The following is a 17,521-nucleotide window of genomic DNA, read 5'->3' on the forward strand; positions in this document are numbered from 1 at the left end:
TAAAGTTAGCCAAGCTTTGATGCAAGGTGCACATTTCAGTAATAAAAACACTAGTAATCATTTCTTTATATTTCATAATAGTAATGGTTCATCAAATTAGAGATGTTTAATCTAATGTAGAAGGTTTGAAGGTGTTTTGAGACTAAGAAGGTACTTGAAGAAGCCAAGTTCATCAGTGAAGAGATACAGGCTCTTTTGGGGAGTGATTCAGCACCTTCTGCCAGATAAGCAAAGACCGCTAGCTTAGTCAGCTTTTGGTGCAAGTTAGGTGTCTGGAGGTTGTGGAATATCCTTGGAGGATAAGAAGTGACTGAGTTATGGTTTCTTTGTTGATAAGGTGCATAGTCAAACCTAGCTACTGCAGGTCAAATGTGATGTCAAACAGTTTAGCTTAAACACCCATAAAGGTTTAAATGAACCCATTTTACTTTGTGTTTGAACTAGACTAAGTGAATATGTTTACTTTTCATTTCTGAGATGGGGGAATATGTTCTTAAGATGTACTAATTCACTCTCTGGTGCAACACTCCATTTCCATCATTGTTTAGATATAGCCTTTGACAGGTGGTAGTAGAGAAATGGAGGAAAAAACCCAACTGGGGAAAAAGGAGCTAGTAAGCTTTCCATAGCAATATCTTTTCTCCGTCTGTCCAGGTACCAATAGAATAAGCCACGCAGTTCAAGGGGCACATGAAGGTGGAATATTTGCACTGTGTATGCTGCGAGATGGCACATTAGTATCAGGAGGTGGAAAAGACCGAAAGCTGATATCTTGGAATGGAAATTACCAAAAACTTCACAAAACTGAGGTGATATCACCTATCTTGAAATTATTCTGCTACTCAAAATGAAATTTTAGCGGTCTTCTGAACAGAGCCTTTTAAATAAATTTTTTTCTTACAGATGTGTATTCTGTGGGAAAGCAAATCAATGGTAAAATGCAATATCCTGTGATAGCCTATTCATTAACATAATATTTCCTTTTTAAGATCTATGGTAGTTGGAAAACAAATCTTGTGTTCATACTTTTTCATATTATTTCTTCCTTTCTTTGCAATTAATAATGTGAGGTCATTTTTCACTTCAGAGTACTACAATATTAAAATGTTTTTGTACTTTCCTCTTTTCCAAAATGATGTGAGCATTTCTGGGGGGGTTTAGTACTTGCATTTTTTCATGAATTTCTTGGTTAGTGTTGTTTTTTATTTAAAAAAGAAATTCTGAAAATTAATTCAGTTGCTATGTAGAAACTTAAAAGCTTAAAGCAGAACTTGTTTGGACTGAACTACGTGACTGCTTACATACTGAATGTAAGAGAACAATCAGCATAAAACTCTGAGGAAGGGTTTCAGCTCTACTATATATTATTAAATGTTGCAAATCTATATGCAACTGGAATGGCATGTCTGTTTTGGTAATTCAGTTTTTAACACAGCACAAGGTACACGCTTGTTGTACTATTTCTAACTGTGGCATCCTTCTTTTTCTCTTATTTGCTCATACAGTGGTATTCCTTGTTATTTTAAATTTTACATCTTCCCTTGAACTTTATATTGGAGATTTGCACTGACTCTTTCAGAACCTAGGCTGCAATTAAAGAAACATATGTTGCAAGAAAGTACTAGTGATACAAAGCCTGACACTATCCCCGAGTAGAAATGCTTAATCTGATATCACAGCTGCAATGATTAAATTATGATCGAGTTAACACAGCATGAAGGAACCTTTTCTGTTTGTTGAAATACCTGGTTTATCTGTACAAATGGAGTGTTCTGTAGATAAGGGTGTCTTTTCTTGTAGTGTTATAAAGACAGTTACTGAGCTGATGCAAATTATTATAAACTTTTGAAAGTCAGGCATATATATTCATCCATTTCATTTCTTCTCTGTGCAACACTTATTAAAATGCATTTGCTAGGCCATACGTCTTTAAAAATAGCAACGCTTGACAAATTGTCTGACTTATCTATCTGTTTGTCTGTTACGACCACAGATTCCAGAGCAGTTTGGTCCAATAAGAACAGTAGCAGAGGGAAAAGGGGATGTTGTATTAATAGGAACAACTAGAAACTTCGTCCTACAGGGCACGCTATCAGGAGATTTTTTCCCAATTACCCAGGTAAGCTGTTGCCTTACAAGAACATTTCTAAGTGTGTAATAGCAGTAAAGGTATTGCTTAAAGTTAAGTTTCATAAATATGCATCTATTTGATTTATTATTACAGTACTTTTGGCAATAAATAATGTATAAATATGCATCTATCTAAGCCAACATATTTTTGTAATGCTTTAATATACAGTTTGGTCATTTTAATCCTGTTTAAATATGTTTAGTTTTGATGGTACTGTCCTTCTTGTCAAGAAACATTTCTGTTTGTGTAGGGTCACACTGATGAGCTTTGGGGACTTGCAGTCCATTCCTCTAAACCTCAGTTCTTCACTTGTGGACATGACAAACACATTACCCTCTGGGATGCTACCACTCATCGTCCTATCTGGAACAAGATTATAGAGGTATAAATTTATTAAACACAACTCTACTCCTCTTATAGAATTTCTCAAGTCATTTGGGTTTTTCATAAGATTATTGATTAAAAATATCTTAAAAGTATTAACTTGAGGAAAAACATGAGAGTCATAAATTTTATCTTTCTGAAAATGGACGTAAAACTCTTAAAACCAAGAATTTTAAACCCTCGGTTATATGGATCTATATGCTGTATCATATGGAAGTGTACAGTGCTGTTGACATTTATATTTTTTTACTAGGAAGAGAACCACAAATGTGAAGCTAGGAAATATTTATCATTTAGAAGTAGTTCTGATCAGGATTACTACTACTACTACTATCCTGAGCATGACAGTCAGAATTCAGAAGGAAAATATTTTTTTTTGTGACATTTTTGGCCTTCCTCATTTATTTCCTATAATTTATTAGTATTTTTATACATCCTGTTCACAAATAAACAAATGTGGTTTTTAGAATTTCACTTCCTATGTCTTATATGAAACTTGATGTTTAGGTACTGAAGGAATACTTAGTGGAGGCTCAGTTTTATACTGTACATAGGCACTCAGTTGTGCATCTGCAGACGCCTGATGGCTTTGTGGTGGCAGCTGATTACTACATACATCACTAGCAACTGATTCTTTAGCATAAATTTTTTTGACACCTGATCACTTTTCTAAATATTTACTGATAAAAAGACATTGGCTTATCTCCTAGAGACAGCAGTGATGCTTTTATCTCTCTATTTTGAGATGCCACTATCACAGTTTTTTTCAAACAGTCTTCTCTTTACATTTTTTTAATAGGTGTGAGAGTATGTTTTTTTGGAGATACATGTACTGATCACAATAAAGAAGTTACTTCTCAGTCTTTCTTATCTGCCCTCTGTACAGTGGAAAAGTTCACAGATTACTTCAGGAAAAAGAAAACACCTGCTGTAGATATATATCCAATATACAGGTTTGCAGATAAATTGTAGCCAGTAACTTATAGATGACCCTCATGTTGCTGACAAAAGTGCTTTCTGTTTGATATAGTAAACAATCCTTTATTAGCTTACATGAAGTTTTGAAAATCTTAATTATGCAACTTTTTTCATAAAAAGATTGTTCATTTTCAGGCCTACATAACACTTTAAGTTAAAGCTAGTATTGATAACACTTACTGAATAGAATGCATATGCAATAATTATATGCTGTGGCATCAGGCTGAAGCAATCTTAATAGAACAGTGTTTGCCAAACCGTCTCGTAGTATCCCGCTCCAGTTGTATGCACTTGTTAAATCACGCTTGCTTGGTGAATGAGGAAATTGGAATTTATTCTGTCTAACCAAGGTCATATGTTCTACGATCCATATTTTTGTTGACATGGGAAGCTTCTAAATTAATTGGAGAGACCAAATCAACAGTTACTGCCCCAGAGATGGAGCCATATTTTCACAGTTCAGTGCCTAGGTTATAAAGACAGATTGGCCTGTAGTATAAGAACTTAAAAGAAAGGAAAATAAAATTAGTTATTTTAATGTAAAAAAAAAAAAAAAAGGAAATCAGTAATACTAAGAGTTTGGCCTGAGAGGCAGGCAGATAATTGCATTTTCCTACCTCTTGATCATTTTAGGGTTTAAGGTATGTTCATATGATTTAGATTTAAAAAGAAGCTATCTCCCCTTCAGTCTTTAGGAATACTGTAGTTGGGCCTTAGGGGAATGGTCAAATCTTGAGACACACCAAAATCTTAATGTGCTTGAAAATCTCTTGAACTGTTACCAAGATGCCTAATGCAAGATAAAATAAATACCAGCACACTTAGGCTACAAACTTCAGTGATAAAACATATTTTTAAAAATCAGTGAGCAGTTATAAACCAAATTTTCCAGGATCTGTCTTGGTAGACTCTCTAAAAAAAGATAAACTGGTGCCTTTTTTTGTTTTGAAATACAGCAATAGCAGTGTATTGTATTGTACTGTATGGAATATGAACACATTCGATTGCAGCAGTTCCTTCACGTGCAATTCAGAGTGACTCGAACAGTGACACGACTGGAAACTTTTACATAGACCTTTCTGGTCTTTATTGTAGTTTTTTTGTGGAGACTTAATTTGATTATTTAGAAATGGTGCATGACTGGTTTTGCGCAAGTCTTATTTATAAATATCCTGAAGTGGAAAGTAAAATCATTGGTACAATTTTTTATGCTTTCCTAATAAATTTCTTTTTTGTCAGAAAAAAATCGTCATGTAATTCAGTTGCAGGTACTAATGTGATCCTTTACTCTGCTCAGTGTAAAGGTGTATGTTTTTGTATACTTGCATACACTTTCAAAAACGCTGGGAGAATAAGAAGTTAGTCCTTCTGATATATTTCTCATTACAGGAACAGTATACTGAGGAGGGCCTATAGTCATGAAGAGAAGTGCAAAATTTGGCACTTTGCTCTCTTGCAGTCTAAAGAAAAGAGCATTTAGAAGGTTGAGCTGATAGTGAAACATCATTAGTGGAGAGAAGTACAATATGCGGAACAGGAACAAATCTATTAATCAGATAAGCTGCTATCTCAGAAATAAAGTTGCTTGAGTAATCATCAACTCAAAAAAGGACGTAGTTTCCACTGTTTTATCCTTTGTGTCCTCTGAAAAACAGAACTGGAGTTTAGCTGATTATGACTTACAGTGAGCTTCAATTAATATTTAGCTGTGGTTTTGCAAATATAAGACACTCTCTTAGAAACCATTATTGAAATTGTTATTGAATGTTATTGAAATGTTTTTACTAAATGTTATTGAAACATTTAAGAAACTGCTTTATTTACCTTGATTCTTTTGAAAAGGTTGATGGCAACAGCAGTAGGACTATTAAACTAGACTTAGATTTATTTCTTTTCCCCTCCAAGTACACACTACTTCTTTAAGACAAGATTTCTATTATCAATCTTGACAATAATCTTCTTATTAACCACTTGAAATGTCTGAGACTGTGTTCCATAAATCAGTGACTGATGATCTAGAGTAAATAAATTGTGTGAACCTGGTTTTGTCATAGAGATATATGTAAAAGCTTTTTAATGTAGTTATGAGTACAAGTTCCTGCTCAGATTAAATTCACTGTTTGAACCTCTGGTTTATTCAAGAGAGTATTTTAGCATTTACTATGAAGTTATACTTTAAAATAATTAGCAAATTTTCCTTTCTGGACTACTGTAGTGGTTTAGAACATGCATATAGAAATCCTGGATCTCAACAATTCTCTGAAATTTCTTTAGAGTTAGTAACGTCTTTGAAATTAGTCACTTGTTTAAAATCAATGAGAATATCCCTTACACCTAGCCTCTAGAGCTAGTAATTACAAGTTGCTAAAAATGTGAAAAGGTTTACTAAAATGGCTACAATGTGATACTATTTTAGAAATAGAAAATCAAGGACATAAGCATTTCTGTGAGATATGTTACTAGATTTTTTTTTTTTTTTTTTTGCTTACATTTTAAAATTATTTTTGGCAGGTATCAGAAAAAATAAGCTATTTATTTTGGGACTTTCTGCTATAACCTGAAGAGTTCTGGAGCTCATTCTTTGTAACTGAACAAGTACTAGAAAGAAAATGCTTACCTTTTTTTAGGCATATGTTTAAATTGCAAGAAAAACACTGCAATTCTCCTGTCTCCATAATAACAGACTATACAAAGTAAAATATTTTAAAATTGCATATCAAAATAAGAAACCCAGTTTATGCCCTTAATCTCCCACTAAACTGCAACTGGCAGGTGCTTAAAAAGGTGTTGGTGTGTATAGAAGTTAGGCTTTACCCCTCCGTGCAAAGTGATACATACCTTTGTTGAATAAGGTACTTGCTTGTCCTTTAGACAGTAGGTAAACTGCAGCTTTGATACTTAATTCTTAGGTCACCTCTCATTTAATAAGTTATTTTTATCTCTTACTTGTTTGTGATTTGTTGAGAAGCTGCCTTTGCCAATGTTATTGTTATGAAATCACTTGCCAAGTTATTTTTAGATAGTGAAGAAAAGAAAACAGTGGCCTTGTATAGAGGGGAAAAAAAATCTATTGGGTAACATTTAAATCAGTTAAAAATGCTTTTTTCCCTCAAGTTTTGTATTTAAAAAAAGTTTTTAAAAACCCCCAAAAATCAACAAGAGAGACTTACTCTGTTCCTGAGGTAGATAATTGAACTGTGTTTTTGTTATAACTTGGACTGGTAAAAAACTGTGCTTCCTTCTGAAACATTTTAGGATCCAGCACAGTCTTCAGGTTTTCATCCTTCAGCATCTGTTGTTGCAGTAGGGACACTGACCGGAAGGTAAGATGCGCAGAGCTACACCTTGGGCACCAACAAACACGACATGATTTTTCCAGCTCATGTCCAAGTTCATGTTCTTGTTTTGCAGATGTATGCGTGACATACATTCATCCCCTATTGATTTCTATTGAATTGCAGAGTTAAATTTATTAGTATTGCCCGAGTGTCTAGAAACCCTAGTCTTGGACCAGTACCCCATGTTTGCTGAGTGTTGCATGAACACAGAATGAAGAGATGGTTTCTGCCCTGGGAGAGCAGCAATCCGAGATCAGTGGGAGGAGATGGATTTGAACAGGGCAGGAAGTCTAGGTTAGCAGTGAGACCATGCATGGGAGGTGCTGTCACCATACCAGTGACCTAGGTGTTAAACCTTTGTGTCCATTGTGGCAAAGGAGAGGCTAAAGGAGGAGTTTGAGATAAGTCAGCTTTGCAGATGCTTACGGAGATCTCTGAGGCCTGTAGGGCAGCATAGAGGAAATCACATGAAAAAAAGTTGCTTGTTGGAAAATTTAGCAAGTGGTTTATTGTCTGTAATGCAGTGACAACCAGAGGCTTTAACAAAAATTTGGCAAATGTTCCACTGTGCTAGACGTAGTGTAACAATGCATATTAAGAGACTTGTTCTGCCTGAAGAGTGTAAGGCATAAACAAGACATGCAAAATCAGGGTAAAAAGTAGTATCTCCATTTTACAGGGCTGATTGAGCCCTTGGTCACAGAGTGGGTCAACGGCAGACCCTGGGTTTAACCTTGGTTGTCTGTCATAGGAGGAAGGAGTGTCTTCGCCATAACTTCATCCTCTCCTTTAATGTCACTTGAGGGCAGACTTTGCTGTCAGTATTGAAAACAGTTCCACTTAACTGAGAATATATAGAATGCTTATAGTTTATGAGCCAAGATTATTTAGGATTGTATATCAACTCTAAATAAGGGATTTACTTTAGTTACTGAATTTACTTTATTTACTAAATAAAGTAAATCAAAAGGAGAAGCTTTGAGAGGAATCTTTACTTTGTCTTTAATAATTTGATGCAAGTGTTGGAATGCAAATTTTATCTTTGTCCCTTCTACATGTTTCCACAAATTAAATTTTGGGTTATTAAAATTAATTAAATTAAATTAATTAAAAATTAATACATTAATAAACTTAAAAATAAATTTATGAATAAAGCTAATCCTTCTATCAAAAGAGGATGGTCCTGATTCTTGCTTGTGTTTTCCTTTGCTCTAGGATTTCATGTTGGCATCAATTTAAATGTGAGCATAGCATAGAGGAGGGTCATTAAATGAGAAGGTCATTATATGTAATGCTTACTTTATTCTAGTGCATGACAGACAGTAAAACAGACTAAAATCTGAAGACTGATATCAGGGTCAATGTCTGATCGTTTTTATGGTTAAAAAACACGGGAAAGAAACTATCCTTCTGTTAAAGTAAAAATAAACCAAACTGAGTAGCAGTTGCTGTTTTTCTTTTGCTGGTGTAAAACTTATGCTATTTTGACAGAAGAAAAGTTGGTCAAGATTACAGTAGATTGAAATTCCTTATGGAATGATTTATTGGCCTCTTTCTATATTTACAACAGGTGGTTTGTGTTTGACACAGAAACAAAAGACTTGGTCACTGTACACACAGATGGAAACGAACAGCTGTCTGTAATGCGTTACTCACCAGGTTTGAGAGCATTTATTTACTGGTTAAAAAAAGTGTTGAATTTTTTTATTAAATTTGGGGTTGATTTGTTTTAAAATAATTTCCCACTTGCCATACTGAAGTTGAAAATAAATATGCCATGAAACATTGGCAACACTGAATGGGTGGTGTCTTAAGCTCTAATTTTCTTCTCCCTCCCCCACATGCTCAGTATGGTTTCACTGGGAAGGAAAAAAACCAAATATGACTTAACTGTGCAGGCTGTTGCAATCAGGTTAGCCCTAAATGGACTGTAGCTGCTTCCAGGAGTGTCATGTGTTTTTAACAGTAATATTTTCTGTATAAACATGCTGTTTTGTAATCTTGAAACATGCATCAATATGCAACTGAAAAAGAAAAAATATAATTTTATGTTTTCATTTTTTGGTATCAAGGCCTTTAAGAACAGTTCCTCTTGTCTGTGACACACTAACATTTCAAAATTAGCCTAAGTTCTTTCTTACAGGAATAATTACTCTTCACTTTTGTGTTTATAGATGGAAACTTCTTGGCAATAGGTTCCCATGACAACTGTATTTATATATATGGCGTCAGTGAAAATGGAAGAAAGTACACTAGAATTGGTAAATGTTCGGTAAGTAACCTTTTTTTCTCCTGGTTCAGTATTAACAACTTAAGTGTGTTTTGTAGCACTGTATTAATGCTGTCACATGCAGAGATATTGTTAGTGCAGTTAATACAATATTTTTCTCTTTGTAGGGTCATTCCAGCTTCATTACTCATCTGGACTGGTCTGTTAATTCACAGTATCTTGTGTCTAATTCAGGAGACTATGAAATCTTATACTGTGAGTAAGAATTATATTTAGTCCTTTTGTGCAAAGTTCAGGCAGTCTAATACAGATTTAAAATTTAAATGAGAACATATAACTGCCAAGATAGACTGTATGTTTTAATTCATCTGCTGCAATCAAAAATCTATACAATTTGAGAATTAAAAACGTTATCATGTGGTTGTTTTTTTTCTTTTGTAGGGATCCCCTCTGCTTGTAAACAAGTTGTGAGTGTTGAAACAACTAGAGATCTAGAATGGGCCACTTACACCTGTACTTTAGGATTCCATGTTTTTGGTAAGTATCTTTCCTCTTACAAGTTCTTACCATTCTTGTTATTAACAGGCACTTGGATTGCCAACTTTTTCTTATGAAACATGACTATTCATATTTCAGTAAAAAATACAGAACTTCTGTTATGCCATTTTTACTACAATCTGTCCTCTTATTTCAATCCAGAAAGACTCTGATTTAATATTCTTGCTAGCTTCAAGTATAAATATTAAATTACAACATACGTGGGAGACAAGGAAGAAATCACACACTGCCCTTTCTGTCACACTAGAGCTGCTTCTCATCTCTTTAAATTTTAAGTACCAGTTCTATGGAATTATAATTTATTTAGGCAGCTATTGGGCCAAATCTCCTTACCAGAACCAGTTTCATGTGCACCAGTTACTGTGCAAACACAAAACAGGTCACGGTATCTGTCATTAAGTACTTACAATGTATTTTGATACAATATATAACAATTAAATGAGGTGAAAGGAATGCAAGAAGAAAGAAGAAAATTTCCATGGGAGTTCTCTTCTGCCAGTTTTGAAGGAGCTGCTTTCCCCAGTGTACTCTGAACCTTCGTACTCATTCCACAATGTGTGCAGAACTAGACAGATCGTTACAAAAGCTGTGAGTACAAGGAGCTTCAAATTCTTCAGTCCTCAAGAAGCCATGGTAGAAGTTCAGAGAAGAGTTTGATTTAGTATAAGCACTAAGCAAGGAAGAGTTTCACCCATGTTTCAAGTAGAGTAGATGCAGTGATGTGTTTGAAAGCAGCCAGAAAGGACATGTTTTTAGAGCCTAGAAGATGCGATGGCAGTAGCAATATGCTGGGAAGAAACATTCAAATTTTCTAAAATTTAACTGACAGGCAGTGCTTGAGTATCACTACAACACACAGTTTAGTAAAAGGAGGAAGTCCTAGAAGACTGGCTGCGTGTTAACTTAATATGTTTCTCATATGAAGGATGAAGGCCCTTATAGAACTGTTAGCATATTCCTGGGCTTTGGGTATACCAGACACACAGTTAGAGCCACAAAGTCTTTGCATTTAGCATCAAAGGTTCAGATATTCTGAAATTATGAATTCTTTAAGTGAGTATTCCTTACTTCATGATTTGGATTCGTGCAAAATATAGTCCTAATAGAATATGGGGCTGCTTGTGGTGCATAGAGTCTCATAGGAGAGGCGTGTCACATCGAAGAGGCGTGTTTTCCTCCCTTGGAATAGATCAGCTTTTGGAGCAGGTCTGTGGAACAAAATGATCTACTGGGCCAATGGGGAACATGTGGAAACATCATATACTTTTTTTATACTTACAGTCCTCCATGCTGAACTGGTGTATTGTAAACTAAAGCAACAGGGATGAGGAATAAATAAAAGTAGTTGTTCATTTTAATAATTACCACAATTATTATTTTAGTAATGTAATAGAGATTGTGAGGATGTTCATCAAATGAATGGAATTTTAAAGTAAAAGGATACAACTTATTCAGAAAGGATGTGTAATGCCAAAATGGTGGAACTTTTTTATATATGGAACATGGTGCCATATATACTTAGGATCCGTAGCTATACAGTTAGGCTCAGACTGGGAAGTTTCAAAGGTAATGCATAATAATTATAGATGAAAAACAGAATATTAATGGTGGCAGGGTTATACTGTTACCCATCCTTCCAGAAAGATCAAATGAATGGAATTTTTTTTTTAATAGCTAGCAGAATGAGTCAAATCACAGGAATTTCTGAGGATGTGAGATTTTAAATATTCCAGTGTCTTTTGGGAAAGGCAAGTACACCGGCTAACAAGCAAGTTCTCAAAATTATTCTGATACAGGAAACAGATAAGCAGCTAGAGGGGAGTTTCTTCCACATTTGATTCTCGGGAGGTGGAAAGAACTTGCTGAGAATGTGAATGCACCTTGTGTAGGAATGACTATGGAATCAGGGAGGTGTGATCCTTAGTATAGGAAGGAAAAAGAGCAACAAAATGAAAATAATGGACTTCAGGGAGGGAGACTGCAGAAGTCCAAAGCCCTGTTAGGGAAGATCAGAAGTTGGAGAACAGATGAGATGCCATAATTCCTTAAAAGGTACGAAGGGCACAAACTCTGCCAGCCCAGAGGAAAGAGAGGAATGGCAGCGAGACACAAACTTGTTTAAACTGTTCCTACAAGGAAGAGGAATGTGGAAAGTAGAAACTGTGTTGGAGGACAAAGGAGACATACCAGCAAAACCTAAACATAAATGCAGGTGACAAGTACAGTAATAAAAGAATGGCTGATGACAATATTGGTCTGCTACATGGAGAGGAGGGAGAGGAGACATGACACTGCTAAAGCTGAAGTGTTTAAAAAAAACTTTTTTTTCTCTTTTTATATGTCTTCATTAGAAGACCTACTACAATTTGATGACTAACCCAGTTAGTGCCGGTAATGAAAGGATAAGACCTCTGCTTTCAGTAGGGAGGGAATAGATTAGACAATAGTTAGGAGTTAGATATTTTCAAAGTATCTGAGTGTGATGAACCTTGTTGTATCTGTAAAAACAGCTGGTTAGCATAATCTCACGACCATTAGTACTTATTTTCAGGACCCCACAGAGAACAGGCAAGGTACTGGAAAAAAGGAGAAGAATGACTGCAATGTCTTTGGAATCATATAGTTACCTTCAGAGCCCATATGGAGAGGATAAAGTGAAAAGTTACTGGCTAGAATAATAAATTGAAGAAACTCATAAATTATAAATTGGAAACCAGTCCAGTAATGTTGGAAATCACTCTACTATTCAGTACTTCGGGGCCTCAGAGCAGCCAGTATGAACAGTCTTTAAATGCTTGCTGGGATTGCCCCACTGGACATGGAAGAAGCAATCACATCATCAAAGACGTGAGGCATCTAGTATATTGATTTTTCAGTAGCTACTGGCTGACTGAAATGAGGGATATTTTCTCACTCTAGTAGAACCACATAAAAATTGCAAATAGTATGCATAGCACTCACAGAGCAACATAACCAATGCAGGGGGGAAAATGAACATTGATCTGTTGAACACCTGTCTTCAAGCATGGGAACAGATTAGTCAGCCTGGAAATGTTTAGAGATGATTCAACTGAAAATCAACAGCATGTAAAGTGTGTCCAATGGAGGATATTTTAGTGATACAAACACATGTACATGTGAAGGATTAAAGACTTCAAAACACTTCCTGATCTGTATGCTCTTGCAAAAGCCATGTGCTGCTGGATACACAACCAAGGCATCAGTTCATATCACATGCCCAGTTTTGGAAAACTTAGTATTTGAGGTGAAGAACAGGAACAGAAGAAATCTAAGATGCCGTGCAAAGCCTGACAACATTGCAAGCAAAGCAGAGCTCAGACTGGTTGGGTTCAAAACAGACTAGAAGGCTGTATGTTGAATATTATGTCTGTTTGAATATATTTATTAACAGCATGGATGATAAAACAGTGTGTATAATTTGTAGGTGGCGTGAAGCTGCAGGATTAGCAAATTGTCTGGAGAAATAGAGGAATGGTATGAAAAAAGGGGCAATTCAATAGAGACAAATAGGAGGTTGCACACTTGAACAGCAGAACCCAGTTGTACAAATACAGAATGGAGGAGAGCAGGCCAGAGCGATCTGCACAGAAAGATCAGGTTACTCTTGCGTATAAACTGAACGTGAGTTGACAGCATTATGCTGTTGTAGAAAAGGCAGATGCATTAGCGGGTTATGTAATGAAAAGGATGCCATGCAAAATGGGAAGTAATCGTCCATTTATCAGTATCTGCTTCAGTCACAGCTGGAATAGCTGCTTCTGGTTTTTGCACATTGGACCGACAGATAATGTGCTGACTAGCAAGAATAATTATTCATCTAAATATTTTTCTGTGAGAAGAGATGTAATGAATGAGAGAACAGGAGGAGAAAAAAAAGCATGGCATTGATCTTCAAATAAGGAAAAGGAAATGGTCTCTTTTTCCATGTCTGCAGACGATGGGAAGAAAAAAATGGACTACTTTTTCAGCAAAGGAGATTCAGTTCACATATCTGGAAAAACTAACAGTGAGGCACTGGAATAAATTTTGAAAGAGCACGGAGTCTCAAAAAAAAAAAACCCCAAACCCCTGATATGATCCTTTCCCCATTTGAAAATGGCAATCTTTTTTCTTAAACCATTTCCTTTAGGGGTTATTTCCAGTTTGTCATAGATGCCTGTCTCTTTTCAGCTAGCATCTGATGTTCATACAGCCTCCTTTTTGTCAAAGCAGTTATTTAAAACAGCTTTTCTGTGTCTCTTCATTCTACGTATTCATAATTCCTCGAATAGTAATTTCTGTGTTTCTGCTTTGCACCTTCCTTTTCTTTCTTCCTTGCCTCTCTTTTAATATCCCTGATCCAGCAAAGAGGTCTACACACATCTGGAGAGTTAGTAGCAGCCCACAAATCAGTACTTTGTGCTTCATTTTATTTACAACAATTTGTAATTCCACATAAAGACATGGAATCACTTCCTCTTAGTGCTTTTGATTTGCTGTGCAATGATACAAAGAATTGTATACTGTATTTGGGAAGAATGACATGTGGATCGAAGTCTAGCTGTTTGCACGGGGCAGGGCAGATGCCCACTTTGGCGTTATCAGTAGCCCAAAGAAGGGAAGCTGGAGCGTGCCTGCCCTGCCCGCAGGCGTAGGCATCCTTCCAGGGGACGGGAGGGCAAGCAGGGGGAGTAGCAACTCTCTCATCCTGACCTGTACTAACAAGGAAGGAAGAGCATGCACTCGAGCAGTAGGACTTCAGGGGGACACTGCAGAGGATGTGTGACATAGGGACAGTCACTGAAAATCATAACGCCAAGACAAGGTGGGTTTTTTGCCAAATCATAATGGCAGAACACACGTTATAACTGATTACGTCAGCGGTCTCTGAAAGTTAGGCATCATTTATGTTGAGTAGGAATTAGATATAATCTGAATTATGAAAATCATAAAAAAACCCCCACAGTAGTGCATACAAAAAAAAAGAAATTTCAATAACTGGTTGGATTTTATTACAATTACAATTTATTACAGGCAAGTATTCAGAGGCTTTAAAGATGTGGCGCATAGATTTGGTCCTTGCATTAATGAGCCTACAGTTTAATTTTAGAACACCACTTTGTGCAAGAACAGCAAGGAGTAGAGTATGTGAGGAAGGAGGAGAGTTACTTACAGTAAAACAAAAGCATTTTAAAAATGTATAGTAGGTTCAGTTTCTTTTTGAGGGATCTATTAATTACTAAAATAACATTTTAAACTATATAATTTCTTGTTTCATAGGTTTTAGACTTTAATAATATGAAGAAAGTATGTTGAATCATACATAGGTAGTTTTTTAGACTACACTAGTATGAAGAAAGTATGTTAGCTCATACATAAGCAGAAGGGAAAATAAAAGAAGTAACTCTTATTTTTCTACGTAACCATATGAAAATTCTTTTAGGCTCAGAGACATGACCGTAATTCAGCAGAATTATTTTTTTCTTAGTAAAAAGCACTTCCCTGACTAGAGGAAATAAGGTATTTGTTTATGTGCTTGATTTCCTATTAGGATCTGATCTTTTGCTGGTACTGAAGTACGCATACTGACTCAGCTGCAGTTATTTTTATAGTTTTATATTTTCACTTTTTTTTAAACAAGTAATCCTTTATTAATATTTTAACAAAAAATTAAGCTGTCACTTTTATTTCCATTATAAAAACCTTTAATTAGTCCCTCTGTGTTTCAGGTGTATGGCCTGAAGGTTCAGATGGAACAGATATCAACGCTGTCTGTCGATCACATGGGAGAAAACTCCTGTCAACAGGGGATGATTTTGGCAAAGTACATCTCTTCTCATATCCATGTTCACAGTTTAGGGTAAGGTATTTTCAAAAAATTTACTCTTGTAACTTGCACAAATGCATTAAATGTTGTTTTCCTAAGTGTAAAAAAAAAAAAAAAAAAAAAGGAATATGTATATGCCTAAGGGATTTACTTAAGGTTGATTGAGACTACAATTAAATTTAAAATTTAATATTAAAATACTTTAAGAGAATGATGTGATGCATTGGTTTCATTATTGTATGAATGTTATAACAATATGTTTTTATGACCGTTTTTATTCTCACTAATATGGTGTTTTCTAGGCTCCAAGCCATGTGTACGGTGGACATAGTAGTCATGTAACTAATGTAGATTTTCTGTGTGAAGACACCCATCTCATCTCCACAGGCGGAAAAGATACAAGTATTATGCAGTGGCGAGTCATTTAAAGGAAACATCAGTGTGAACATACACAGTTGAGTCGACCATGCACAGAACTTATGTATAAACTGTATATTTAAAACTTAACAGTATGTTTGCAGTTTAGCCTGGTCACTGTGATTTTTTGTTTAAAAAATTCTTACAAACCTCAGGAAAATTAAGCCCTGTGCTGGTTACCTTACTCAGTCTAGTGATTTTTTTTTTTTTCATTGTGTCACACCTTAAGAATGATCGTTTTCTCTTCTGTTGTACAATATACAATGCAGTACAAGTTTAATATAAAAAATGTGGCTTGACAGTTTGCAATACAGTGGTATCAGCAGAATGTGACTGTCTTAAATGTTTTCTATAAACACTGCTAAAATGGTCACAAAAATGCCTTTCAAAGACTGTATATATGTGCTTATTTGTTTCACTATCTACACTTTGTACTGTATATCTACTTATTTAGAAAAATCTATGACGTTGTCAAGGTACTGAATTGTTTCTGATGGAGGATGCTGAATAGATACAAAAAGTATAAACCGAGATGTAAGATGCAAAAATTAGTGTTCTAGACCTGAAAATGTGAATGCTGGTAAATTTGCATTCTCTTAGGAATAGCACACCTTGGGTATCACATGTGAGGAGCTGTGTTTCCTTTCAAGTGAATCAGCAGGTTATGCCCCAGTTTGACCTGAATATCTCAGCAGGGTGTACAGATGTCTATGTGGTTCAGGTATTCCATATGAGTTTAAATTAAAAATCTTTTTACTTCTATATGAACAATTTCTTTTTGAAAACACAAAACAGAAAAGCTTGGCCACATCCCCATTATTGGTTGGTATATTTAACTAATATGTATATTAATCAGCATGATGCTATATTGTACATGTATAAGATTTTAGCAGTTCATAACAAATGGTAAGGCCATCTAGCTTTACTTTTTTATGCTTATGGATATTGTATATTTGTATTTTAAGACCAAGTAGACCAAGTCTAAAGATATCTTTTTAAGTGTACCATAAACCTGCAGAGGGTAAAGGAAGTCTTGGAAGCCTACATGAGATATTAATGTGTAACTTCTGGCCCCTGTGTTTTGTGCATGGATGGATATTTATAGTATGAAATAAGATTGTGTTTTGCAATGAAGTAATAGTGGAGGTGGTATAAAATGGTTAAGAAGGCCTTATCAATGTTGATTGTGACACAGATTGAAATGTATTGTTTACTTTGAGGAATGTATCCGAAGAATTTTAAAAGAGAGGAGTTCTAAGCGGACTCAAAAAAGGTAATATTAAAATTTTGCTTGTAATGGACAGTAAACGTTAATTCTCTGAACTCTAAAGCACTGGTTGTTTAGAGTGATTTAAATGAAATGGAATCAATAAATTTTGAAACTTTTTTTATTACATCTCCAACCTCCTACACTGAAAGTGCAGGACACCAATAAACATGTATTAAAGTGAATTTTCAATGCATTCTTCCTGTTTAGTAAAATATCTTTGTTTCAACTTGAAATACTTATAGGAGAGACAGGCTTTTACTTAACGACACACATTTGTGATTTCTCAATTAGAGCTGCATTTGAAACTATTTGGGAATAAAATCTAGATTTTGGGGTACATAATTTCATGCGTGAGCATGATCCTGGGAATGTGATCCCTAATGCACAC

General features: G+C 35.3%; 1 protein-coding gene across 2 annotated transcripts in view; it reads left to right on the forward strand.

The window, feature by feature from the left end:
- EML1 (EMAP like 1) overlaps positions 1 to 17,305 on the forward strand; it is a 130,642-nt gene extending 113,337 nt beyond the window's left edge. For both annotated transcript variants that reach the window (XM_072864781.1, XM_072864780.1), the window contains exons 13-22: positions 655 to 809; positions 1,994 to 2,119; positions 2,382 to 2,513; positions 6,749 to 6,816; positions 8,402 to 8,490; positions 9,006 to 9,103; positions 9,229 to 9,316; positions 9,503 to 9,598; positions 15,349 to 15,479; positions 15,749 to 17,305. In XM_072864781.1, coding sequence (XP_072720882.1) covers positions 655 to 809; positions 1,994 to 2,119; positions 2,382 to 2,513; positions 6,749 to 6,816; positions 8,402 to 8,490; positions 9,006 to 9,103; positions 9,229 to 9,316; positions 9,503 to 9,598; positions 15,349 to 15,479; positions 15,749 to 15,874 — 1,109 coding nt within the window. In that variant the 3' untranslated portion in view covers positions 15,875 to 17,305. The remainder of the gene's footprint in view (positions 1 to 654; positions 810 to 1,993; positions 2,120 to 2,381; positions 2,514 to 6,748; positions 6,817 to 8,401; positions 8,491 to 9,005; positions 9,104 to 9,228; positions 9,317 to 9,502; positions 9,599 to 15,348; positions 15,480 to 15,748) is intronic.
- Positions 17,306 to 17,521: the final 216 nt, after the last annotated feature.

Source organism: Ciconia boyciana, chromosome 6 (genome assembly GCF_034638445.1).
Source record: "Ciconia boyciana chromosome 6, ASM3463844v1, whole genome shotgun sequence".
Taxonomy (NCBI): domain Eukaryota; kingdom Metazoa; phylum Chordata; class Aves; order Ciconiiformes; family Ciconiidae; genus Ciconia; species Ciconia boyciana.